The sequence below is a fragment of the Aspergillus sclerotioniger genome (assembly GCF_003184525.1).
Source record: "Aspergillus sclerotioniger CBS 115572 chromosome Unknown BO94scaffold_1, whole genome shotgun sequence".
Classification (NCBI taxonomy): domain Eukaryota; kingdom Fungi; phylum Ascomycota; class Eurotiomycetes; order Eurotiales; family Aspergillaceae; genus Aspergillus; species Aspergillus sclerotioniger.
In genome coordinates, this window is record NW_020290991.1 from 566089 (window position 1) to 588408 (window position 22320).

The 22320-nt window shown below is 52.3% G+C and overlaps 8 protein-coding genes across 8 annotated transcripts; 4 read left to right on the forward strand and 4 right to left on the reverse strand.

Moving 5' to 3' along the window:
• Nucleotides 1-1674: 1674 nt before the first annotated feature.
• Nucleotides 1675-3185, reverse strand: BO94DRAFT_505479 (8-oxoguanine glycosylase OGG1). Its single transcript, XM_025609544.1, has 3 exons — nt 3048-3185; nt 2234-2985; nt 1675-2169 (listed from the first exon to the last, which is right to left on the reverse strand). The coding sequence occupies exons 1-3, from the start codon at nt 3140-3142 to the stop codon at nt 1751-1753; spliced, it is 1266 nt and encodes a 421-aa protein (XP_025473085.1). The 5' UTR covers nt 3143-3185; the 3' UTR covers nt 1675-1750.
• Nucleotides 3186-3348: 163 nt separating this feature from the next.
• On the forward strand, nt 3349-5763 carry BO94DRAFT_529715 (splicing factor u2af large subunit). The gene is made up of 7 exons (XM_025610508.1): nt 3349-3542; nt 3603-3628; nt 3683-4280; nt 4334-4947; nt 4994-5255; nt 5300-5511; nt 5567-5763. Exons 1-7 carry the CDS (start codon nt 3515-3517, stop codon nt 5591-5593), a joined length of 1767 nt encoding a protein of 588 aa, XP_025473086.1. The 5' UTR covers nt 3349-3514; the 3' UTR covers nt 5594-5763.
• Nucleotides 5764-7256: 1493 nt separating this feature from the next.
• On the reverse strand, nt 7257-9296 carry gprM. Its single transcript, XM_025614246.1, has 5 exons — nt 8997-9296; nt 8837-8932; nt 8625-8779; nt 8437-8575; nt 7257-8390 (listed from the first exon to the last, which is right to left on the reverse strand). Exons 1-5 carry the CDS (start codon nt 9070-9072, stop codon nt 7375-7377), a joined length of 1482 nt encoding a protein of 493 aa, XP_025473087.1. The 5' UTR covers nt 9073-9296; the 3' UTR covers nt 7257-7374.
• Nucleotides 9297-12438: 3142 nt separating this feature from the next.
• BO94DRAFT_6451 (uncharacterized protein) lies at nt 12439-13322 on the forward strand. Its single transcript, XM_025617568.1, has one exon. The coding sequence runs from the start codon at nt 12804-12806 to the stop codon at nt 13203-13205; it is 402 nt and encodes a 133-aa protein (XP_025473088.1). The 5' UTR covers nt 12439-12803; the 3' UTR covers nt 13206-13322.
• Nucleotides 13323-14548: 1226 nt separating this feature from the next.
• On the forward strand, nt 14549-15611 carry BO94DRAFT_505488 (40S ribosomal protein uS15; the record flags this gene model as incomplete). Its single annotated transcript, XM_025609545.1, has 4 exons — nt 14549-14750; nt 14810-14842; nt 15242-15288; nt 15349-15611. 4 exons carry the CDS (start codon nt 14549-14551, stop codon nt 15520-15522), a joined length of 456 nt encoding a protein of 151 aa, XP_025473089.1. The 3' UTR covers nt 15523-15611.
• Nucleotides 15612-15788: 177 nt separating this feature from the next.
• On the reverse strand, nt 15789-18465 carry BO94DRAFT_481053 (fanconi-associated nuclease 1; the record flags this gene model as incomplete). The annotated part of the gene is made up of 4 exons (XM_025608844.1): nt 17898-18465; nt 16411-17842; nt 15968-16343; nt 15789-15922 (listed from the first exon to the last, which is right to left on the reverse strand). Coding segments are annotated over exons 1-4 (2439 nt in total), but the record flags the coding sequence as incomplete, so codon positions are not given.
• A 160-nt stretch (nt 18466-18625) lies between these two features.
• BO94DRAFT_529719 (DPY30/SDC1 family protein) lies at nt 18626-19959 on the forward strand. The gene is made up of 3 exons (XM_025610509.1): nt 18626-18756; nt 19024-19283; nt 19426-19959. Exons 1-3 carry the CDS (start codon nt 18739-18741, stop codon nt 19514-19516), a joined length of 369 nt encoding a protein of 122 aa, XP_025473091.1. The 5' UTR covers nt 18626-18738; the 3' UTR covers nt 19517-19959.
• A 779-nt stretch (nt 19960-20738) lies between these two features.
• BO94DRAFT_6543 (RNA recognition motif domain-containing protein) lies at nt 20739-22309 on the reverse strand. Its single transcript, XM_025617579.1, has 4 exons — nt 22182-22309; nt 21996-22095; nt 21581-21945; nt 20739-21521 (listed from the first exon to the last, which is right to left on the reverse strand). Exons 1-4 carry the CDS (start codon nt 22219-22221, stop codon nt 21067-21069), a joined length of 960 nt encoding a protein of 319 aa, XP_025473092.1. The 5' UTR covers nt 22222-22309; the 3' UTR covers nt 20739-21066.
• Nucleotides 22310-22320: the final 11 nt, after the last annotated feature.

Below are 22320 nucleotides of genomic sequence, written 5' to 3' on the forward strand. Positions count from 1 at the left end.
GACATCTTTGCTTCGGGCCTCGCGATTCTCGTCATAATCCTGCCCAGATAGTCGACGGATCATCGTTTCACGTCGAGATAATGCGGGACTTGTAAATATGCGGACCTCCCACATCGACCACCGCCTGCGGACAGCAATCTGACTGTACTGTGCAGGTCGACCCAGAATGGGTTGCATATATGTGCATCTGCGTTGAGAATCAGCCTGCTGCTTTTAATTGATACCAACATGTTCTTTGTTTGATTTCATATTGTTGTATCCGGAAACTGCATGACTTTTAATGGCACGAAGAAAGAGCAGGGCGAGAACGAAGAGCTCTTCCATTCGTACACGCATTTTCAGCGACTCGTTTCTTTTCTGCAGCGGATATGTGCGGGATCTGGTTTCTCGGCCGGGATTCTGGCTATATCGCTGCCTACAGCCATCAGGACAACATGCTGAATCCCGACAATCAAGCACCCGGCGTAGGATTCGTAGGAAGACGGGAAGGCGATCGAGGGCCCAAGTGGCAGCCGAAAGAAAGCAGTCCCAAGAGAGAGGCTCGAAATTTGCGCTTGGCAATTGATTCGCAGTCAGGCACTCGGCAGAGTTGCCTGAGCCTTCCGCTTCTGGCAGCTGCAACATCGGGATGCACGTGTCACCGTTTGGTTTGGCCGGCCGTTCCCCTTTAATCCTCATTGAATTTCAAGCTCTCTCGCCCTCGTCGAGATTTGAAGATCGGGCCCAACTCCGTCCTTAGTACTCCGTGCAAACGGAGTAGCTACCCCAGCGACATCTCGGGCCCCCTCGTCCCAGCGGCGGATTCTGCATCCCAGCCAGCATATCGGCAATTTCAAGCCCTGTTTCTTGAATGATCGCCGCAGCCATGTCTGATCCCACGGAAGGTTATCCGACCAATCAATTGCCCCGCGCGCCCCGTCCTGACGATTGCAAATCCACTCCTGCTTTTTTTTCGAGACATCAAGACATCATCGTTCCTCACGGATCTTCGTCCCTTTCCTTGGTTTGGTCCGGTGGGTTGCAGTGGACACTCCCTGTTCCGACCATCCCGATACTCACCGCACTGTCCTGTCCCTGTTACTAAGAAACATCACCGATCTTAACCGACCTGCAGGAAAGTCTTCCGACCTGAGTATCTACCTACTCGGTAGTATCGTGGGTTTCTGCATGTGTAGGTACATACCTATTACCTGAATAGTAGTTACGCCGTAGTATCTATCTATCTGTCTACCTAGAATGGAATTATGCTGCAGACCAGGGTTATGGCGTTGCAATCTGCATTGATTGATTGATATCCCACCCCCCGGATAATCCCACCCAGATACCCCGGACCGGAGGGCGCCTGCGGGATTAATGCTTGTAATTTCTAGCTACATATATGCTTACCTACTGTACTTGAGTGTTTGTATTTTGTGTCGGGTGCTGAAGAGTTTGGGATCGCTGAACCGAGGTTATTATTCAATGCTTATTTAGTCTTGTTATGGCGGTGCTTGGTTCAGTGGGTTCAGTGTTGAGGGACTAATGCAGATTTTGAGACAGTTGCTTGGCATGTGAATATGCTGAAGTGGACGAGGAGGTTTGAGCGTTTGCGTTTGCTTGATGGGGTGTATAGCACTGCGGTATTATCGTCTTATATGCTGAGACATGTGTTAGGCAGTAGGTAGGCAGCAATCAGGCTGCTAGGCAAGGAATATAGTATTTCTGATAAATCGAGATAAATGTAAATAATGTACAGGGTATATAATTATCATCAGCGGTTTCGAAGCCGCTTCGACATCCTCCGCGTTGTCGTCTGTGAGGCCTGGACAAGAGTGTTCGGTTTTCCGTCCTCTTTGGTCTCCTCGTCATCCTCGACTTTCACGCCCGCGTCATCAAGAGACCTCTTTGTAGGCACCGCCATCGCAGTGGTGACCTTCGTCTCGACCTCGATATCCTCCACGCCATCTTTCTCCTCTTTCACCTCGGTCTTCACCTCCACCTTCTTAGTGGTAGCAGCCAGTCGATCCGAGAACGTCCTCAGATCAGCCGTGAACAGCACACTATGAGCCCAACCAGCTTCCTTCCCCCAGAGCTTTCGAAAATGATTACCCACGGCATCATAAGTGACTTTTGTCAGGGACTTATTCGACCCCTTCCCGAACTTATAGTCCCTCTGCGCGATTTGCCACACTAGAAAAAGAACCAACACTGTCAGTAAAATGCACCCAACAACAAAACCAAGGAGAATACCAACCATGCGTATCAACCGGCACAGCCTCCCCCCACCCCAATCCCATCAAACACACACAATCCGCGACCTTCGGCCCAACCCCCTGCAACTCAAGTAACTTCCCATGTGCCTCCCGATACCCCTCCCTCCCCTCAGGCCTCATCTCACCCCCCGGCACAACCTCCACTCCCCACGCAGGACACTCCGGGTTCTGTAACGAATCAAGCCACCCCTTCTCCCTCTCCTTAGCCACCATCACCGCAGTCTGGTAAATGTATTTGGCGCGGTACCCGAACCCCAACCCACGCAGTTTGCCTTCCACGTCCTGGGCGGTGAGGGCCTCCGGGGGCGGGAACCCGTGATAAGCACGACCATCGACGGAGGCAATGAAGGGGCCGTGATTCAGACAGAGCTTCTCGACCATTTGCGAGATGCGCGCGATGTTGTTGTTGCTGCTGCAGATGAAGGAGACGAGGGCTTCCCAGGCGTCTTGGCGCAGGATGCGGATGCCGGTGAATTGAGAGGCCTTTTTGCGGAAGTTGGGGTCCTGGGCGGACCATTCGGTGTAGAGGGTTGTGAGGTTGGTGGTGAGGTTGAAGTAGTGGGTTAGGAGGGAGAGGGTGGTGGTGGTGGTGGTGTCGTCTTCATTGAGGTGGTTGGGGGGTTTTGAGGAGCGATATGTTCGGTAGTGTAAGTGGGTTTGGTCTTGTTTTAAGGAGAGGAGACGGCCGTGCAGGACGCAGCGCCATTCGTCGGTGTCTGGGACGTTGTGCCATCTGGAGATGGGAGGGTTGTTAGTATGGACGGTGGATGGGATGGAAAGGGTACATGCGGTTACCGGAAGGATTGGCCACAGCGGAGAGTGGTGTTGATGCAGAGTTCATTGAGGCTCAGGGGAAGCTTGCGCCATTCTGAGAACGCGCCGACAGTCATGATTTGAGTCAATTGAGGTCAGCTGTCGTTTAGAAAGGCGAAGTATCAAATGCAGTCGCTGATAATGAGGCGATAAGTCGAAATTCTGCCGGGGGTTGTCCGACACAGCAGGCGGTCGGGACTCCGCAGACAGGACGCGCTAGCCCGGTTTGGACGGGCCTGTCGCCGATCGTCACCTGCGAGTTTTCCCTCCAGCGCAGCTCTTACTTCTTCCCCAGACCACCCTGCTTCCATCTTGTCGGTGCCATCGAGCTCGCCTTTCGGAGTGTTTGATCGTCAAGGATCTATCTCCGAGCTTTGTCCGCTGTTTATTTGTTCCGCCACGTGGAACGGGAAAAAAAGGAGCCCAGGAAGGTTACCGGAGCTTTCATAATGAACGGCGATACGTATACGGCCAGAGGTGAGTTTATCTTCCTTGATTATCTGCAGCTTAGTTAGGTGTCTAATATTAATGTCGTAGACTCTGGTCGCCCTAGGGACTACTACGTGAGTAATAATCAAGGGGTTGTTTATCCGAAGCTAACTGGGTTGGAACGACAGCGCGAAGAGCGCCGCGAGCGCGGAGACAGAGGAGAAAGAGGAGAACGGCCAGAACGGCCAGAACGCGGAGAACGCGGAGAGAGAAGACGGTCGAGATCTCCCCACTACGGCTCCAGGAGCTCCCGACGCGAATTCGAGGCGGATTCCTACTCTTCCAGCCGCGACTACCGTGCCAGAGAACGCGAGGACCGCTATTCTAGCCGCAGAGATGACCGGGAATGGGATCGGGATCGTGGCGACCGTGGCGACCGTGGCGATCGCGGTGATCGCCGACGCAGAGACTACGACGAGAGACCCGCTCGCCGCGAGAGAGGAGAGAGAGACCTGTTCGAAGAGAGACCCCGACGGGAAGGCAGAGGAGATCGAGACCGTGAGCGCGAGCGTGATCGGGGTGCGGAGCGTGAACGTGGTGAGCGTGGCGAGCGTGGTGAAAGGAGAGAGCGGAGGCGGAGTGCTTCGCCTCCTCCGCGCAAGAGGGAGGCCACGCCTGATCTGACAGATGTGCTGTCGGTGTTGAATCGGAAACGTCGCTTGACACAGTGGGACATCAAGCCCCCGGGCTATGAGAATGTTACTGCTGAACAGGCGAAGCTCTCAGGTGAGTTCTGTGTTTTGTTTCTCGCCATACTGGTCTAATGCGGTCGTTCGCAGGCATGTTCCCTCTTCCTGGAGCCCCCCGACAGCAGCCCATGGACCCCAGCCGCCTCCAAGCTTTCATGAACCAGCCTGCCGGCGGAAGCACGGATACGTCCACCCTCAAGCCTGCCAACTCCCGCCAGGCCAAGCGTCTGTTTGTTTCCAACCTGCCTCCGACTGTCACGGGAGAGGCTCTCTTGGCCTTCTTCAACCTTCAGCTCAACGGCCTCAACGTTGTTCAGAGCGTGGATCCCTGTATCTCGGCCCAGGTGTCTCCCGACCATGCTTTCGCTCTGCTCGAGTTCAAGTCGCCCAATGATGCCACGGTTGCGCTTGCGTTTGATGGAATAGTGATGGAAGAGCAGGAGGCTGCCGGCAATGGTGCGGCCAACGGTGCTGCTCAGGGCTTGGAAGTGCGGCGCCCTAAGGATTACATTGTCCCTGGTGGCGTTGAGCAGGAATACCAGGAAGGCGTGTTGCTGAATGAGGTTCCCGACTCTCCCAACAAGATCTGCGTGTCGAACATTCCCCACTATATTCCCGAGGAACCTGTGACTATGCTTCTTAAGTCGTTTGGAGAGCTCAAATCATTTGTTTTGGTTAAGGATGGTTCTACGGAGGAGTCTCGGGTAGGTTTCTACCGGCTTGTTTCGGGGTGTGTACTGACATGAACAGGGCATTGCGTTCTGCGAGTATGCTGATCCCTCGGCAACGACCATTGCCGTGGAGGGACTTAATGGGATGGAGCTGGGCGACCGACACCTCAAGGTTGTGCGCGCCAGTATCGGAATGACGCAGGCCGCCGGTCTTGACATGGGCGTCAACGCGATGTCGATGTTCGCCAAGACGACCTCCCAGGACCTGGAGACCAGCCGCGTGTTGCAATTGCTGAACATGGTGACGCCGGAGGAGCTGATGGACCCCGAGGACTACGATGGTAAGCCTTTTTCTGAATATGCAAGAAGACTGCTGACGTGACAGAAATCTGCGACGACGTGCGCGAAGAGTGTTCCAAGTATGGCACTGTGGTCGAGCTGAAGGTGCCTCGTCCGTCTGGTGGCAGCCGACAGTCCCCCGGAGTGGGCAAGATCTTTGTCAAATTCGATACGATTGAATCGGCAACGGGTGCTCTGAAGGCGCTTGCGGGCAGGAAGTTCTCGGACCGGACTGTGGTTACAACCTACTTTTCCGAGGTGAGTCCCTCATTCCCCCCCCTGGATTATCGTACACTCTGTTAACACTTGATAGGAAAACTTCGACGTCAGCGCCTGGTAATATACACATAGTTATATCTTTTCTGCTATTTTCTTTGACACTTGACGACGCGTAATTGATTCAAGGCCGACGCCTGGAGCAGGCGATGCACAATCTGTACTGGGGATAATTACTTCTAGTACTGGGTTACGATGTATCATAGCGAAAATGACTTGGATCTGACCAACACATGCATTACTTGGTAGAATAATCCCCACGGGACCATCCGAGATCTCCACAACCCATCCCATCTATCCCATCTTATCCACATAGGGACTGAACCCCGACGGCATACCTAACTAATCCTTGTAAGCCCCATCAATAGATGACGTATACCCCGGACAAACCCCTCATCCTTCTCTCTCCCTTGCAAGATAGCTAAGTCAAAGGCCACATATACCTACGGAGTACACTAACTCAGATCAAGCTACCCGGAAGCAGGATCTAGACCGGTAAATAGATGAGTAAGGTAGGTAAGTAAGCAGGGTCCGATCCCATCCCCGTCGAACAATATCAATTAATTAATCAGTCAATTTAATCAGCAATCCTGGGGGTTATTAGTAGCGTACGTAGTAGGTCTGTGCGTATAGCAGTAGCAGTAGCAGGAGGGGAAAGAGACGAGGTCGGTTAGAAGGATGTAGATACTCCGTCCGTCCCTTGTCCGCTGTCGGTGTCCCCGGTGTCGGTCATATACAGTATCTACCCCGGGTGGGTTTCTGAGGCGCAGAGAGGATAATATTAGCATACCTATCTATTGTTTTTACAATTACCTACTTATTTACCTAGCTGGATAGGTAATAGATAAGTAGTAGATGCAAGCTCGGTTAGATAAATACTAGTAGCTACGGGGAACTCCGTGCGGGTAACGGGTAGATATACTATACTACACTATACTAATCACGCCATCTATGGAGGTTTATATTATTGTCGATGTACTATTTACCTACCTAGGATTTATATTCATCTATCTTTCTAACTGTGTGTCTGAGCATGGTTTACACTCAATTCTGGTATAAAGAGGAAGTAAGGAGGAAACTTACATAGACGGAGTGGAGTGTAAGTAAGTAAGTAGGGGAAAAGATGGAAGTAAAACGGGGCTAATTACCAATTAAGGATAAGACGTCCGTGCTGGGCTTGGTTGTATGTATGTATTAAGTGGAAATTGGAGTTTACTTGGTAGTTACTTGCATGTGGGATATGGATGTGGGATATTATCATGGGTAGGTGAGATGTGTGTGATGTGCCTCGGTTGATGAGTTCCTGTTTCTGTATCAGAACTCAAGAAGGGATGAATCTTGAAAGTTCATTGGAGAATTAATGGGACGAAGGGATAAATTGCATGAAAGAAAGGTTTCATGCAGCGGATATGCTAGTCATAGGTTCACACAGGGTGAAAGAAACAGAAAACTGTATTCGATGGATGGATGAAAGAGAAGACGACTTGTCTTGTGTCATGTCCAGGCTTGGCAAGTATCCTACAGCATTAATTCAAAGTCTATCTAGCTAGCTAAGCGAGTCCAGGCCGAGTGGCACCATGCTGCTGACTGTCAGCAAGGCCACGCCAAGCCCTATCTAGTCTGCGGAGATGTTGCCGGATGGATGTTTGGGCCGTTGGGGTTTAAGGTTTGGGGTCGATACTACTACTACACTACTACTACTACTGTAAGCATGAGCGATTTTACCTGTTTGATTCTGTATCATTATTCTAGTAGCATGGTATACATATCGTAACACAAGGGTATAGTAAAAAAAAAAATCAAATCCTTCCAGCCAACGCCAATCCCAGCACAGATCCGGTCCGGTCAGATCGACCCCTTCTGTGAATGACTTGGAGCAAAGGTGGCCTCCGGGTCCCAGTCCCGTTCATGGCCCTGCAAGGAGCTGGGTGGTCGTGGAGAGGAGAAACTCATCGACGGTCGAGTGTAGCGAGCCTGGCGGCCATAGTGTTGGGCCCCGTCCGGGCTCTTCATCCGGACCGGACTAGGGGATCGGACTACCGCTTCTGGTGTCTTGTATGGAGGCAGGCTTGACCCGCTGATCATCTCGTATGTGCGCGGGTCCGGGGTTCGACGTGCATCAGCGGAGACGAACTCGTGAGGCTCCCTGACCTGGGACTTGAAGAGATCGGCCCATCCGAGGAAGATGGAGGGTCGTGCGTAGAGGACAAAGTTCCAGAATCCGACCGTGGCTAATAGGATGAGAACGGCCAGCAGAGTGGCTTTGTTGGGAAGGAGGTTGCTCGCTTCGGAGAAGCATTGGCTTTTGTCGCCCTGTGTCAGGACCAGACAGGCTAGCCAGGGGGCGCCACGGTCTAGGTTGGCGGCCGTTGCGGTGAGGTGGTTGTCCATCCGGATGAAGACCACCGAGAAGAAGATGACGTTTGTAACGATCACCAGGACCAAGGTGACGCCGCGCCATTGCAGCTCGAAGACGCGGCGGATGCGCCGGTAGGCTTGTCGGGCTGTCAGGGTGCGCACGCTGGTCGAGTACGATGGGAGACCTGAGCTGGTGGTTGACGTCCCCTGGTCGTAGACCGATTTGACGTATACATAGACGCAGTAGAGCATTGTGACGAATTGTAAGATTAAGGCGGCTGCTGCAAAGCCCAACACGGGAGCCCAGTAATCCTTGTTACTGTCGTGAACGTTGATGTGGCATACAATGCCAAAGCGGTACGATACGCCGGTAAGGATCAACATTTCCGTCAGGCCCACGATGGGGATGCCCCATCCCAGGATGAGTGCTCCCCACATAAACTTCGTACCCAGTACGATTTCCCAGCACACCTGGAGGTGGAAGGCCAAGGTGCGAATGAAACCTGTTCTAGTCAGCATTGGCTTGTTTGAAAGTGTTGCGCAACCTACTAAATACTACCGATACCCAGCCACCGAAGAGGAGCAAGGACCCGGTAAAAGCACACGACAAATCCGTGTGCATGTCATTGGGGGTGATCGGATCATGGCATTGCTCCGGATTGACCCCAAGCGGGATGATGAAGGCAAGCTGCCCCAAGTTAGACAACCATCGATTGACCCACGGATTGGGCATTTACCTCCATGCAGCAGATCCCCAGTGTGAAGCAAATGCTCAGATAGTGACGATGCGTCCATTTCGCGGGAAGCACGGCAAACGAGATCAAGAGAAAGATACAAAGGGGCAAGGTAGCGACGCCAAGCCAGCTGGCGACCTTGGTTTGGGAGGTTAAATCTGAGTGAGATAGCGACCATTAGCCGGATTCTCTCTGCCATCTGGTAAGACACATACCATCGCCGTATACCCATTCGGCCATTGGGCAAGGAAGACAACAAGAGACCTTGCCATGCTCGGTGGTAAGTTCCTCGCAAAAACGTCCATCGATGACTGCGAAGCACACGATCAGTTTGGTCACAACCAACTAACCCAAGAACAGCAAAAGGCAGCATACATCCACCTGTGGATGAGAAAAGAGACTCTTGGAGGAACGGAGTCGGACAATAGCCGCTCAATGTGTGGTTGGCCATGGTGCGAGCCTCAATGGCTATCAGAAATCTTCGTCAATGCGCGGATGTTGCGATAGAGGCACGGAAGGACCATGACCTCCGGAGTAACGAATGGCAGGGTTATCAACAATGATGGACTGTGCCAGGGCGTGGTTACCCCGCGCAAGAGGCTCACGGCCGTGGAACGATCAAGTCCGAATTAATGGACAGCCTTGTGTATCGCATGCAAAATAGAGGAAGCGAAGAGCAGGTGGGCGCCGACGGACATGGGGGGGGGGGGGCTGATCAGATATACTACTACTAGTCTGCTACTTACTACTACATGCTACGGCCGTGGATGATGTGCCGTCGACCCTAATCATGGTCCCGGCTGAGTACCACTTGGGGATTGGTTGGGGAATGGCCATGGACTGATAGGAGGCCCGTTCACACAGAGAGCCATTGCCCCCAGACGCAGCTGATTGGGTTCTGACGCGAAACTGAGAGAAACCTCTCCGTGGGTAAGAACGGCGAGACTAAGGTTGGCATCAGGGGCACGATGCGAGGGTGGAGTCGCTGCAATCCACCGACTGGCTTCGTGCGACGACGCCTGTTCTGGGCACTAAGAAAGTTCCAAGCTCCGTCGGGGTTCCAATCGACTGGGGAGGCGCAGAGGCAGAGGCAGTCGGGCTAGCGAGTAGTATCGGAGATCAGACGGAATCAGGAGAGAACGAACGAACGAAGGCGAGGAGGAGGTCAGTCTGGTTACCTGGTAGGGCACGGCGAGCGGGGAATCCGATGCCATGGCCGGACGTTGTTGGCCTCTAACCTCTTTGGGTTAACTGACGATGCAGCCATCTGCATGGATCGGAGTCTTTGTAGCTGGTGATTGGCTGTGGAAGTACCGACTGGACCTAGCTGGACTGCTTTAGCGGACGTAGTTTACTGTGTAGGCTAGATAGGTAGATAGATACTACTACCTAGTGGGTAGTAGCTGGCTGGAGAAAGGGAGGGTCCACCGGCCCATCCATGGATCTGTCGGGAGAGCCTTTGTTGTCATCGGCATTACTGAAACTTACAGCCCAGTTTTGAGAGGATCCCAAACATTAGCGACAACTCTCGCTGCACACTCCAGCTGTTCTCTGCATCCAACCTCAACAATGGCATTCTCCTATCTTGGTGGCTTCACCGCGCTCCCATTTCAGGAAATCAGTCCTCGACTGACTGACTAGAGGCTGGGGCACATTTCCCCTCGACGGAAGAGTGGAGGATGATGATGACGATGGTTATTGGTCAGTGTCAATAATATTCCCACATCCCTCTTGGAAGGAGTAGAAAGTAAATCCGGAAGGGGTACGGAGAAGAGAGTAAAAAAAAAAACTCTGCGACGATGGCCAGCAATGGCAGCGTACCTTACAGCCGGGGCTTCGTATGCGGGCAGGGGGGAAGTTCTCAACTTCTCACTTCTCACTTCTCCCGTCAGCGTTGCAGCACCGCGATCAACCTCCACTAAACCTAGAAGGAACATCCTGGTCGCTTTTGAGTTCGACCGGCTTCGCACGAGTGTCGCGTCGATTCTCCGCGCTGCCTGCATCTTTGCCCCTGGTGCCTGAGAGGGTCGACCTGCCACCAGACTCTAAACGGACGATGGCCGCGCTTGCTCGGTTCTGACTCATGGTTCCATGGGATTTGCTCAACGTCCTACGGTCGGTAACATTAGGAGGGTGATTTGTCTTGTTTATTTTGCCAATCTTGAGCCATTTGAGACTGATGCTTGGTGTGACTTGCACAGCAGATCTGCTACCTATCTGTGCTCCTGACCGTCCAGTCGCGTACCGAAGGGGTGTTGCCTGAGGGATGCCGACCTCTGAACACCGTCGCTAATGTAGTACTACAACGACGCCTCCATAGTCCATACTACCCAAGTACATAAGTACGTCGTCATCGCTATGGCCACCAATTCAAAATCCACCACCCCCGGTTGAATCTAGATGATGCCCCAGCGATTGGCGCATGGGCCATCCATTACAACAGCGCCGCGTCTCTGCTGCCCCTCCCAGATGCACCGGTTTCCCACACGGACCTGTATTTTCAATGATTCCTCTTGTATAGCCGCCTGTCGGTTTCCCTAGTGTCTTCCCTAGCAACAGAATCTACCGGTACCCGTTGGACGGGAATTTGCCGCGAACTGATCGACACCACTGTCGTCAAGCGTCCACGGTACTTGAAGCCACGACGGTCGTCGTCCGGCTAAATTTAGGGCTCCCGCTCCGGCACCGGCCTGGCTGTTAGTAGTTCCCTGCTAGCTGCCAGAGCTTTTGCGTGATCCAGTATGGATTGTCATCTTCTAGCACGTTTCTGGTGGATGGAGTGGATTGCCAACCGGACTGATCGCCCTCAACAGTGTGATCATGAATAATGATCACACGGATGGTCCATCCCGTGGAAAAGGGAGCCTTTGACCAAGCTTTGGGATGTACCATTAGGGAGATGCTTATTATCCTCATTGGGTAATGTGGACTCTGTAGGACTGGTCTTCACCATTATTCGGTTCACAGCCGGTGCTGACTTCAATTTTGCTATTCACAATCGCATTGTTCAGTGCATCGGGCTTTGAAAGCATGCATCTACCTATCTAGTAGATAGCTGAGCTACGTAGCTGTTCTGTACGTACCATGGTTATGCAGCACGCGAATGGCAGACGGACTCACACGTGGAGAACTTCTAGAAATGGCTACGGTAGCAAACACTGATCTCATTCTCTTCCTTTGCCCCCGAGTATCAATTCTGGGCCCTATAAATCCGTAGCGACGGTTCATTATCCGGCTCTTCCCTGCCGGGCTTAAATTTAAGTTGATTTAGTCCAGCCCTTGAGATTAATTATACCATCATCATTTGACTGCCGTGGATCCACGGAGTAAGTGTATAGAATCATTTTCGTCGTAGAAGTTTCCATCGAAGGCAGGCATTCTCGTGTTTGCCTCCCGAACTTTCCCCTTTCGGCATTTGCTCTTTGCCTCTCTTCGACCTCGTATCTTTGCATCACGACTCTCAACTAGTCCGGAGAATCATACAGACACGGCATCCATTGCCAAGGATGAATGGATCTACACAGCTGTAGAAGAAGTAATTTCACTGCTAGTCGCACAAAATGTCGCAGCGAAAACTCTGAAGCCCCTCAGGGACACTGATAACGAGCGATTGGCCTCGACTCGGGTAAGACGGGAAGAACAAGCAGTACGAGACGCATGCCGGAATATCCTCCGTCGTACGCAGACTTCATGGTTGCTTCTGTGTGCTTGGATTCTACCTCGCAGGATTCAATAGTATTCGGTGGTGACTACTTGGACTAAGGATTACACCATCGACTCAGCCCTGTTGACAGAGGCCAGATGAGGGGAAATATCGCAACTTCTACTCTTGACTGGAGCACGGTGTTTACTGAGCACCGTCAAAGCGTCTCGGTTCCATAGCGGGGGCATCGGTTTGCAGGGACCCCAGCGACCGTCCACTTCTCAACATCATGCGATGGTATGGTAGGATTCGCCCGTAACAGGCAATCAATCCTCGTCCTCGCTTTCAAACCCAGCCTGGGTTTGCCTCTTCATTGCCCTTCCACTGCCCAATCAGTGGCCCACAGAGGGCCGTGAAGGTGACGGGGCACAAGGGGAGCTGCGGCAAGGCCAGCGGCGGTGATCATAGGCTCGTCGCCTACTGACCGGTCACAACGCGTGGGACTCGCGTTACCCACGATCTCGCTATCGGATCTTTCAATGATCTGGGCTCTGATCGATACGGGTTCAGCTTGCCCCTCTTCCGCCGCCCTCTTTGGCATTCTGATTTGGCGGCCGCTGAGGTCAGCCGTTACTCCGGCTTTTTGCAGCGTCAAATCACAAAGCGAGACTCGCTTGTGTCGTCTAACTGGCAGGCACATGATGTTACCTCGTCCCTGGTCTAGACTTCAGTCGATGTTCTTACAGATGGACGGAAGACGATCGTCTATCGCACAAACTACAAAGTACGGAGGACGAGTTTCTGTCTCATTCTCTTCGTTTCGCTACAACGTGTGTTTATACCCACTTCATGATCCACAAGTGGCGGTCACATCAGGCTGCCTGTCACCACTCACCTCTCACCAACGATTGATGCCACATCCCACAACTGCTGGGATATGACACATCGCAAACCCACACCGTGCTTACATCCAATCGCCTTTGGGCTGAAGGGTGAGTATTGAGCAGAAAATACAGATGGTGTAGTCCAGGGCTTACGCGGGACTTTTGTCGTTTCAAGATGGCATATGCTAGTTGCTGCGCCACGAGGTAGGCCAGCACCGCATCGTGCCTACAGCTTGCTCGCATCGATGCTACAAACACCCTGTTACAGGTCTTGTCCTGCAAACTGCATGTTCATGCGACTGGATTTGGAATCATAGCGGACCAAGCGATGTTGAGGTTTATCGTGAGGTTGCGCGGAGCACGTGGGGCAAGCCTCGAGACACTCATGCATCTGTATGAGTGTCGGATGCTTCTGTCAACAATGCTTGTTGCGGTGTGATAATCCTGCATTGTCCAGGCAGACATCTTCGATGGGGATGTCTCATCTGCGGCATAAGTCCAGCTAGAGTTGCGTGGTGACTTGTCTATTGTGGAGTTCACCAGGCTGCCAGTGTCTGAGAAATGGCTCATTCTTGATTCTATAGGAAATTTTGCTGGCGTCGATTCCGCCGAGCAGGGCTATAAGCGCTACGGATATGCGACTGTCGTGAATGAACAATCGCATGGCCGGGTCCCAACACCATATGCGCCAATCTATATCGACGACAGGACTAAGATAGGCTTCAGTTAGTGATACGACGGCCCGTCGGAGCAGATTACATTGGAAGAATGTTCAACCGTAGACAATTTCATTGTATTCCATGACTACATAACCCATATCCAACCCAAGCTTTCTCGAGCTTTGCGATCGAGTGAAGACCTATCTTGAATGCGAGTCAGCATACTGAGCCACAAATTCCATGATAACAATAGAAGGAATTGAATGATATCAGAAGTCCATTTAGATCATCGAGATAGACCGAAGCCTACCTCTGACATAAGAGGTACCAGAAAAATAAAATAAAAGGTGTGTTTCATCCTGTAAAGCAGAGTAAAGTATAGGGGGGTAAGAACTAACCTTGAGCTCAAATCTGCACACATAACATATCAGTTAGTCGAGCACGACTCCAAGTCCACATGGAATTATCATCCACAGAGCACATAAACTCTGTCAGCTGCAAAGCTGCCACAACAAGAAAAGAAGAAGCCGAGAAAAATTCGAGCTTAAAAAGCAACTGCCGGAAAAAAAATAAGCGAAGGCCGGGATCACCTGACTGAGCCCACAATGCATCCCACGTGACCCACGACCGCGACGCAAAATCCCATCGGGACAACCTCAAAATTTCCCTTTGAACCTCCCGACAACCGCGAGTCGACCAGATCAATCTCACCGTCCGACAAACCCCCACCAAACAATCACCATGGGTCGTCTTCACTCCAAGGGAAAGGGCATTTCGTCCTCCGCTCTCCCCTACTCTCGCACTCCCCCGGCTTGGTTCAAGGCTTCCACCGAGCAGGTTGTTGAGCAGATCTGCAAGCTCGCCAAGAAGGGTGCTACCCCCTCCCAGATCGGTGTTGTCCTCCGTGACTCCCACGGTGTTGCCCAGGTCAAGACTGTCACTGGTAAGAATCCTTGATGTCTATAATTGAAAGATGAGTTAAATATACTAACAGCAAAACAGGTAACAAGATCCTCCGTATTTTGAAGTCCAACGGTACGACATTACCACCACCAACCACCCTTTCACCAGTCGCACCAGTTTCATGAGGAATGTGTTGGGATTCGCGCGAGCAGGCAGGACCCGGATTGGAATATATCCGGCGATATCATAGGCATGGCAATTTTCGAACCAGTTGAAACGATGATATACCTGAAATGGAGGGACGAGGTTGAAACATACCCGGAATCGTCTCATCATCGACACTTATATTTCGAAAGAACACCACCGACCTGCACACATCGCAGAAATCCCGCCTCTCGCTCACCGCAACCCACACATCCACATAAACTGGAGGGCGCCAACTTCAACCGCGGCAGAAATGTCGCAGTTGTCGTTCGGTTTCCCGTATGCCTCTGCTTGGTCAAACCACAGGCTGACAGAGTGATTTAACAGGCCTTGCCCCCGAGCTCCCCGAGGACCTGTACCACCTGATCAAGAAGGTATGCCACATCTCCCGTTTTGTAAATAAATTTTAGGCATGAAACTAACGAATCATCTAGGCCGTCGCCGTCCGCAAGCACCTTGAGCGTAACCGCAAGGATAAGGACAGCAAGTTCCGCCTGATTCTCATCGAGTCCCGTATCCACCGTCTGTCCCGCTACTACAAGTCCGTCGGTGTCCTTCCCCCCACCTGGCGTTACGAGAGCGCCACCGCTTCCACCCTGGTTGCTTAAACGGTTGCGAAGTCTACTTCGTGTTCTGTTTGGTGGTGATTGGCTGTCGTGCACGATAAGGGTTATGTTCGATAGTTGAATAAAATTACGACCCATATTTTTCCAGACTGTAGATGTTGTAGTGGATACCTAGTTCAGAGCTCTCAGATAATGGTGTAGATGTATAGAGGATAAGCATCTACTGCTTGCTATCATTTGATCTATCTCCATACATACACCACACCTTACACATTTTATATAAAAGATATACTACTATGTAATCATCCCCGTCTAACCTCCCTCGCAACGACATTACAAACCTCAACCCTCACCCCCGTAGCAGTTAGAACATGAATCCACAACCGTTGCGAATCACTCAACCGATCATTCGCCGACTTGACCTCTACAAACATCACCTCCCCTTCCCTCCCATCCCCATCCCCATCCCCCGCACCCTCCCCACCACCATCACCTCCAAAACACCTCCAAAGCATCAAATCCGGCACCCCACCCCCCCTAACCGCATACTCCTGGGCCAAAACCCTACAAACAACCGCCAACCTCTCCCCTCCAAAACATCTCACAATCTGCACCAGATCCTCCAACGGAAACGACCAATCGAGACCAATCGCGCATGGCTGGCGAGGTGATTCGCGAGCATGGACATCTCTCAGGAGGGATTCTGCGCCCCCGTTGGCGATTTCCACCAATCGGTGGTTTATGGCGCTGAGACGTGTCGGGTAGAATGTGTCGGTGTGGAGGTCCAGAGGACAGGTTTGGTAGGGCGTTTGGAAGATGTTGGGGTAGGGGGTGAAGAGGATGTCGTAGAGGAGGTAGGTGAACTTTTTGTTTTCTCTTTCATTAGAGGGATATTTAAGGGGTATGAAAGTGTTGGGGGGAGGAACGTACTAATGTTCGAATGATACCACCCTCGGAGTGATAACCCTTCCAACCACGATCTCTATACCAACTCAGACACATACTTTCTACTCTGCATTCGCTACCATCTCGTTCATCGAGCCAGATGGTAGGACGGCCTCGTTTGGAGACGGGTTCGGGGTCGTCGCGTTCGATTTGGATACCTTGGATGGTATGTGTAATTGGTTTAGTGAGCATGACGTGTCCGAAGTCGTGCTGTTCGCGTTTGACCACCTTGAGGGCTTTTTCGAGCTTCGTGATCCGTTTCTGGAGATTGTAATGGTAGATGAGATGGCAGTCTGGGTCCTGGAGGCCTGTTTCGCAGGTCTGTAAGGCGATACGACGCCAGTGCTTACGCTGGGATTCTTCATTGCGGTTATCGAATGGTGTGAGGGCCCAGAGGTAATGTTCTTCGAGGAGAGCTTTACGCTGGTACCAGGCGCCGCGGCGAGCGGGGTGGAAGAGGCGTTGGGCGAGGAGTTCAGAGAGGAGTCTGTGTTCTTCGGCGTGTTCTTTGAAGCGGCCGAGTGGGTGCAGGCCCTTGTGGATGATGCGGGTGTAGACCCATGCTGGGGAGAAGCGGCGGAGGTAGGCCCCCTCGCCGCAGTCGTAGATGGTGTCTTCTTTGCGTTGTTCTTGATGCAGGAGAGTTTTCCATCGAGGGTAGACTTTGTAGGCGAGGTCTTTGATTTGGGTGAGGAGGGAGATGGTGGGGGTTCCGTTGAATTCGAGGATGGTGTCGATTTGGTATTGGGTGCGGAGGGCGGATTCGAATTCGAGGAGGGTGGCTCGTGATGGGAAGATGGAGTTGGTTCGACAGACGACGTAGGAGGGGAAGTTGCGCCGGGAGATTTTGGCCAGGATGATGGTCGTGAGGGATTTCTCGGACCATTCGGTGGAGCGGTAGAAGACGAGGTGGACTCGTTCGAAGAGGGCGCGGGGGCCGGAGGTGAGTCGGATGCAGTCGCCTGAGTGGTCGAGGATTTTTTGGATGAAGTGGTTGGTTCTGTTGTTGTTGCTGTTACTGTTGTTGCTGGGGGTTTTGCTCCAGTTCAGGCCGGTTTGGTTCTGGCTGGACCGGTGAAGGGCTGTGATGAGCTCTGATTTACTCTTCCCTTGTACTTTGGCTTCCTTTGCGAGCGTTTTCAGCTCGTCGAGGAGTAATAGGGATGATGCTTCTTCCAGAGTGGTTATTTGGTCTATCTCCTCGGCGAAGCTGAATACACCATCCAGGCCCAAGACGAAGTCTGTGTCAACAGGAACGGCGTCGATGTCTGGGGAACTTTCATCCGTAGACGATGGAAGCTTGCGAGCGCGACGCAATTCGGCGACTACTCGGGGCATGTCTGCAATATCCGAGTAGTATCCTAGTCGATCGATGCGGTGCCATGCAGAGGTTTTGCGGAGGAAGAGACGCACGTATCTGGCCAGTTAGCCTTACCCTGGCTACCATAAGATTGAAGTGATAGAGGACATACAGATATTGAGCCTCGTAGTCCAATTCTCGCCACTGCCTGAACACCTCCATCTCCGCTGCATCGAACAAATGCGCCTCCTCATCCAGCACAGTTTCCAGCGCGAGATTGAACGCGTCCACGTAGATGGAACTCCTCCCCTTCCTCCATGTGCCATTCCTCAGCCTCTGCTGTAGGTCCGGCTCGTCGTCCACGATACGGGAAGATTCATATTCCTCGATTGCGCGATTGTCCGCCTGAACGGCAGGGAGGGACGACTCGAGTTCGGTCTGGCTGTTCGACGGGATTTCAGCATCATTCTCAGCCTCTTCCCCAACTTCATCCAGGGTATGATAACCGTCTCGTCGATCAGACAATGGTGTATCTGTCTCAATCAACGGACTATCCAACTCATCAGGACTGTCTTTCTCCTCGCCCGCATTCACAGGCCCACTATCCTCAGTGATTTTTCTGCGTTTCGCCAAAGGACGCTTAGTATCCCAATAATCCAACAATGACATGCTGCGCAACACCACCAGCAGCACTAACACATAGTGCTGCAACAACAATACCAATAATCCCCACAAATCACTCCCTCGGTTTCAAACCCACGATAAAACCGTGACGCGAACCGACACGAAATCACCTGATCCATATAACCCAATTAGGAACGGCCCACATCCACTTCCGCTTTGCACTGTTTGCACCACCCCCAATCCATCGCAACTGTAAGCACCGCAGCAGCAACCCAGCAAGAAGAGCCCAAGAAAGACCAAGCCAGCCCAGATCCATCAAATATGACCATAACCCCCTCAAATACACCCTCTCCATCACACAGCCACAACCTCCAGCAGAAGCTATAACCATGGCCGACGAAATCCCAGTAAGAATATCCCCCCCCCAGTGCTATCAGGAACCCGAACCACACTCACTCACTACTCACTCACTCCATCGCAATCTCCACAGGCGGAGCTGCTCCGCTTTCATTACTCGGTTTCAATTCCAATTCTAAATTATTTCCTACGTACTCTGACATTCTATTCAATTTAATCCTTCCATTCTTCTACAATTTACCTTTTCTTCTTCCGATTCCTATATCCGGAATAACTTTCTAAACCCTAACCTAATTACCTATCTATTCATCATACAGACAACCCAACCTCAACCTCAACCTCAACCTCCACCTTTGCAACAACCCGACCCCGACCCCCAACAACACCCACCACCCTCCGAAAAAGACAAACTCATGGCTCAAGACTCCGCGGCAAATACCCCCGGCGGTGAGTCCGCCGCTGCGACACCCATCGCCAACACGCAGGTTCGGCCCGGGGGCGCCCCAGCCCGAGTGTACATGAATGAGAAGATCGTGCCGTATTTGTTGGAAGGGATGAAGAGTGTGACGAAGGAGCAGTACGTACTTGTGCCCACCTACGCGTTTTATGTGTACCTTGTGTCGTGTCTGGACTTTTCTTCTATTCGCTGGGTGTATCATGGGACAAGGTGAATGAATGCATGAATGAATGAATACTAACGGATGTTCTTGAATGACAAGGCCGCCAAACCCCCTCCGCGTACTCGGCGAATTCCTGATCCAGAAAAGTAATGAAGTCGAACAAGGGGTGGCTGCGAAGACACCGGAGTAAAGCTCTGTATATGGTACTGGGGATCTTTTTGCTGGACGTGTCGTGTCGATTGCGCGATGGCGTCATGAGCTGGATTCGCCACTTGGCGTGTAGCCAATGCGATACTGCTGTACGCGGGTCTAATCCTGGCTTTGCCGAGAAGATAGAGGGTATAAGAGGAATAGGCTGCGCGGTAGCAATTATGGCTATCCATGCTGAGATATCGAGAGCCGAGGGCTCTTGGTTAGGACTGTGTCCTCGCGGCCTGTCCGGTTCCGGCTGGTGGTTTGCATGGCCATGTGGTTACGAGGTTATGATATAGATGGACAAAATCTTGTGTGGTTGAGTTGGGCTTGGCTATACTGTGTCTAGATGATAAAGCATATGGGTATACTGTCTGAAACGAGGGAAAGTTACTTGCATGTTGCCGAGCATCGAGATCATATTGTGGTACACATCTAAACCATCAGTCGCTCTATGCAATTCTGCTCATGCTCTGGTGCAGTCTCTAGTAGAAGCAAACGTGTCTGTGCAAAACTACTCAGAGAACGACACTTTAGGACACCCTATGTCTATTATGCAACAAAACAAGACTTACCTGTAACACTTCATCCTCATGCATGCTGCGGTTAGCAATTCAATGATCGGAAGATCCCGACCAGACTATTTCAATCAGAGCATCAACTCAACAGTTCGACAGGACCATACCTACCGTATTCAAGCCGACTGCCGGAATTACAGAACCCGTCTGCCATCGGATCTATTGCAAAAGCCCCAGCAATACTCCCCGGCGAAGCTCCTGGCGATACTTTGGCGATACCCTGGCGATACTACAACGCAACGCTATGGCGATCTGGTGCCGCGACACTGGTCGACCCCGGCAGATCACCGGGTGCAGAGCGGAATCCAGGCGTGAAAAATAGCCTCTGCAGGCTGAGCAGATTTATGTAGTTCTGGCCGAATACAATCGAAAGTCGTTACGTTAAGAGAGTTGTATAAGACGCAAAGACGCAAACAAAGGCGAACAGCTGACTATCGAGATAACGACCAAGTTTCCGGATGTTGGAAGCATTGCTGATGACCATCTGACATTCCGAGGAATTACAACCTTTCCCTGCCGCCAAATTTTCCGTTGTTGCGAGTGAATTTAACAAAAGAAAACATCAGCGTGTGACCGAGAGCGACGACACCACACAGGATTCTTTTTTGTCTTTTCCTTTTTTTTTTCCACTAAATTTCTCACTGAAAGTCGACTGGTCGCAAAAAAAACGGTGGCATGTCGGTTTGTCCGTAATGACATGTTAATGCGATGAGGACTTTTCTTCTTCTCCCCTTTTCGACAAGACAACACATATGACGCCCCCACCGTGGCCCGTTGAGTGCGATTTCCATTCGAATGGGGGTATTTGAGATTAAAAAGCCATTCCAGGGAAAAATGGGAGTAAGGGAATGTCACAGAAACAAAAAACGTAGGGGTAAAAGGAAAGGAGCGCGGAGCCTACAAAACCCCATTACTGGGCGAGGCTACGCGCTTCGGCCCGGATCTCTCCTGCCAGATTGGACAACTTCACCTACCGGGCGCTGTAACGGTCATCACGGGCGTCGTAAGAGCGGCCGCCGCTGCCGCCGCCGCCACCGCTACCGGCATAGGCATCGCGCGCCGGAGCAGCGGAGCCATAGCTGGGAGGGTTAGCATCGCGGTCGTAGTAGCCGCCACCGCTACCTCCACGACGTTCTTCACGGCGGTCCTCACGGCGCTCGTCACGGCTGTAACGGTCCTCACGACCACCAGAGGCATAGCGGTCGATGCCACCGCTGCTACCTCCACCGCGGTAACCATAATCGTCACGACCACCGTAGTCACGGCGGCCACCGTAGTCACGGTAGTCACGACCGTAGTCGCGGCGGTCGCTGTAGGAGTCGTAACGGCCATAGCGGTAATCGTCACCGCGACGCCAGCTGCCGCCGTAAGGAGCACGACGATCGTCATATCGGTCACCACGGCCACGGTGACCTCCACGGAAATCTAGAAGGTTGAACGTGGTAAGTTAAACTAGTCGGGACGTAAGGTTCAAGAAAACTGACCACGCTTGGGAGGACCGAAGTATTTGCCAGGAGTCGGGGTTCTGGGGCGGCTACGACGAGCCTTCTCGATGCTCAGGGTGCGGCCTTCGATGACCTCGCCCTGAAGACCCTCCTTAGCCGCGTCGGCCTGCTCGGCAGTCACCATTTTGACGAAGCCAAACCCACGAGACTCCTTAGTGTGGGGGTCGACCATGATTGAGCAGTTCTCGACATCACCGTACTTCTCAAAGAGACGCGAGATGTCCGACTCGGTCAGACGAGGGTGGATACCGGTAACAAAGAGGTTGGAGCCAGTGTTCAGGGCACCCTCTTCGTCGTCATCCAAGTTCTTACGGGGGTCAATGGGAGCGCTAGCATAAGAAGCTCTAGTCAGTCGGCTGGCGTCTGGGCTAGCTAGTAATTCACGTCAACATACCGGTCATCCACGCGGCCGTTGGGAGAACGGCTACGGGCACGATCAGCTCGAGGCTCATCGCGAGGAGATGCGCTGCGATCACGAGCAAAGCGTGGCTCGTCTGCGAAGGCAGAAGAAGCAGCTGGTCAGCATTGTTGTGATAGTGCTACCCGGCAGATCAGCTGGGGTGAAGACAGCTCGACATACCGTCGTAACGACCGTTTTCGTTATCGTATTCCGTTGCCATAATGACAAAAATTTAAGGAGAGAAGCGGACTGAAAGCTGAGGTAGGTAGAAGGGGTGAGGTAGCGCGCGCGCGACGCAGACCGTGCAATGTGTTAGATT

Excerpts from the sequence above, each read along its gene's own strand:
- gprM (XM_025614246.1), bottom strand. The coding sequence starts at position 9,072 with ATGGCCAACCACACATTGAGCGGCTATTGTCCGACTCCGTTCCTCCAA. Across the intron at positions 8,780-8,836 it reads CGAATGGGTATACGGCGATG|ATTTAACCTCCCAAACCAAG; the intron begins GTATGTGTCTTA and ends TATCTCACTCAG. Across the intron at positions 8,576-8,624 it reads TGGGGATCTGCTGCATGGAG|CTTGCCTTCATCATCCCGCT; the intron begins GTAAATGCCCAA and ends AACTTGGGGCAG.
- BO94DRAFT_505479 (XM_025609544.1), bottom strand. The coding sequence starts at position 3,142 with ATGACTGTCGGCGCGTTCTCAGAATGGCGCAAGCTTCCCCTGAGCCTC. Across the intron at positions 2,986-3,047 it reads CGCTGTGGCCAATCCTTCCG|ATGGCACAACGTCCCAGACA; the intron begins GTAACCGCATGT and ends TCCCATCTCCAG. Across the intron at positions 2,170-2,233 it reads TGTGCCGGTTGATACGCATG|TGTGGCAAATCGCGCAGAGG; the intron begins GTTGGTATTCTC and ends TTCTTTTTCTAG.
- BO94DRAFT_529715 (XM_025610508.1), top strand. The coding sequence starts at position 3,515 with ATGAACGGCGATACGTATACGGCCAGAG. Across the intron at positions 3,629-3,682 it reads GTCGCCCTAGGGACTACTAC|CGCGAAGAGCGCCGCGAGCG; the intron begins GTGAGTAATAAT and ends TTGGAACGACAG. Across the intron at positions 5,512-5,566 it reads TTACAACCTACTTTTCCGAG|GAAAACTTCGACGTCAGCGC; the intron begins GTGAGTCCCTCA and ends AACACTTGATAG.
- BO94DRAFT_6543 (XM_025617579.1), bottom strand. The coding sequence starts at position 22,221 with ATGGCAACGGAATACGATAACGAAAACGGTCGTTACGACG. Across the intron at positions 21,946-21,995 it reads AACGGCCGCGTGGATGACCG|AGCTTCTTATGCTAGCGCTC; the intron begins GTATGTTGACGT and ends CCGACTGACTAG. Across the intron at positions 21,522-21,580 it reads CTTCGGTCCTCCCAAGCGTG|ATTTCCGTGGAGGTCACCGT; the intron begins GTCAGTTTTCTT and ends TCAACCTTCTAG.
- BO94DRAFT_529719 (XM_025610509.1), top strand. Across the intron at positions 19,284-19,425 it reads AAGAGTGTGACGAAGGAGCA|GCCGCCAAACCCCCTCCGCG; the intron begins GTACGTACTTGT and ends TTGAATGACAAG.
- BO94DRAFT_6451 (XM_025617568.1), top strand. The coding sequence starts at position 12,804 with ATGATCTGGGCTCTGATCGATACGGGTTCAGCTTGCCCCTCTTCCGCC.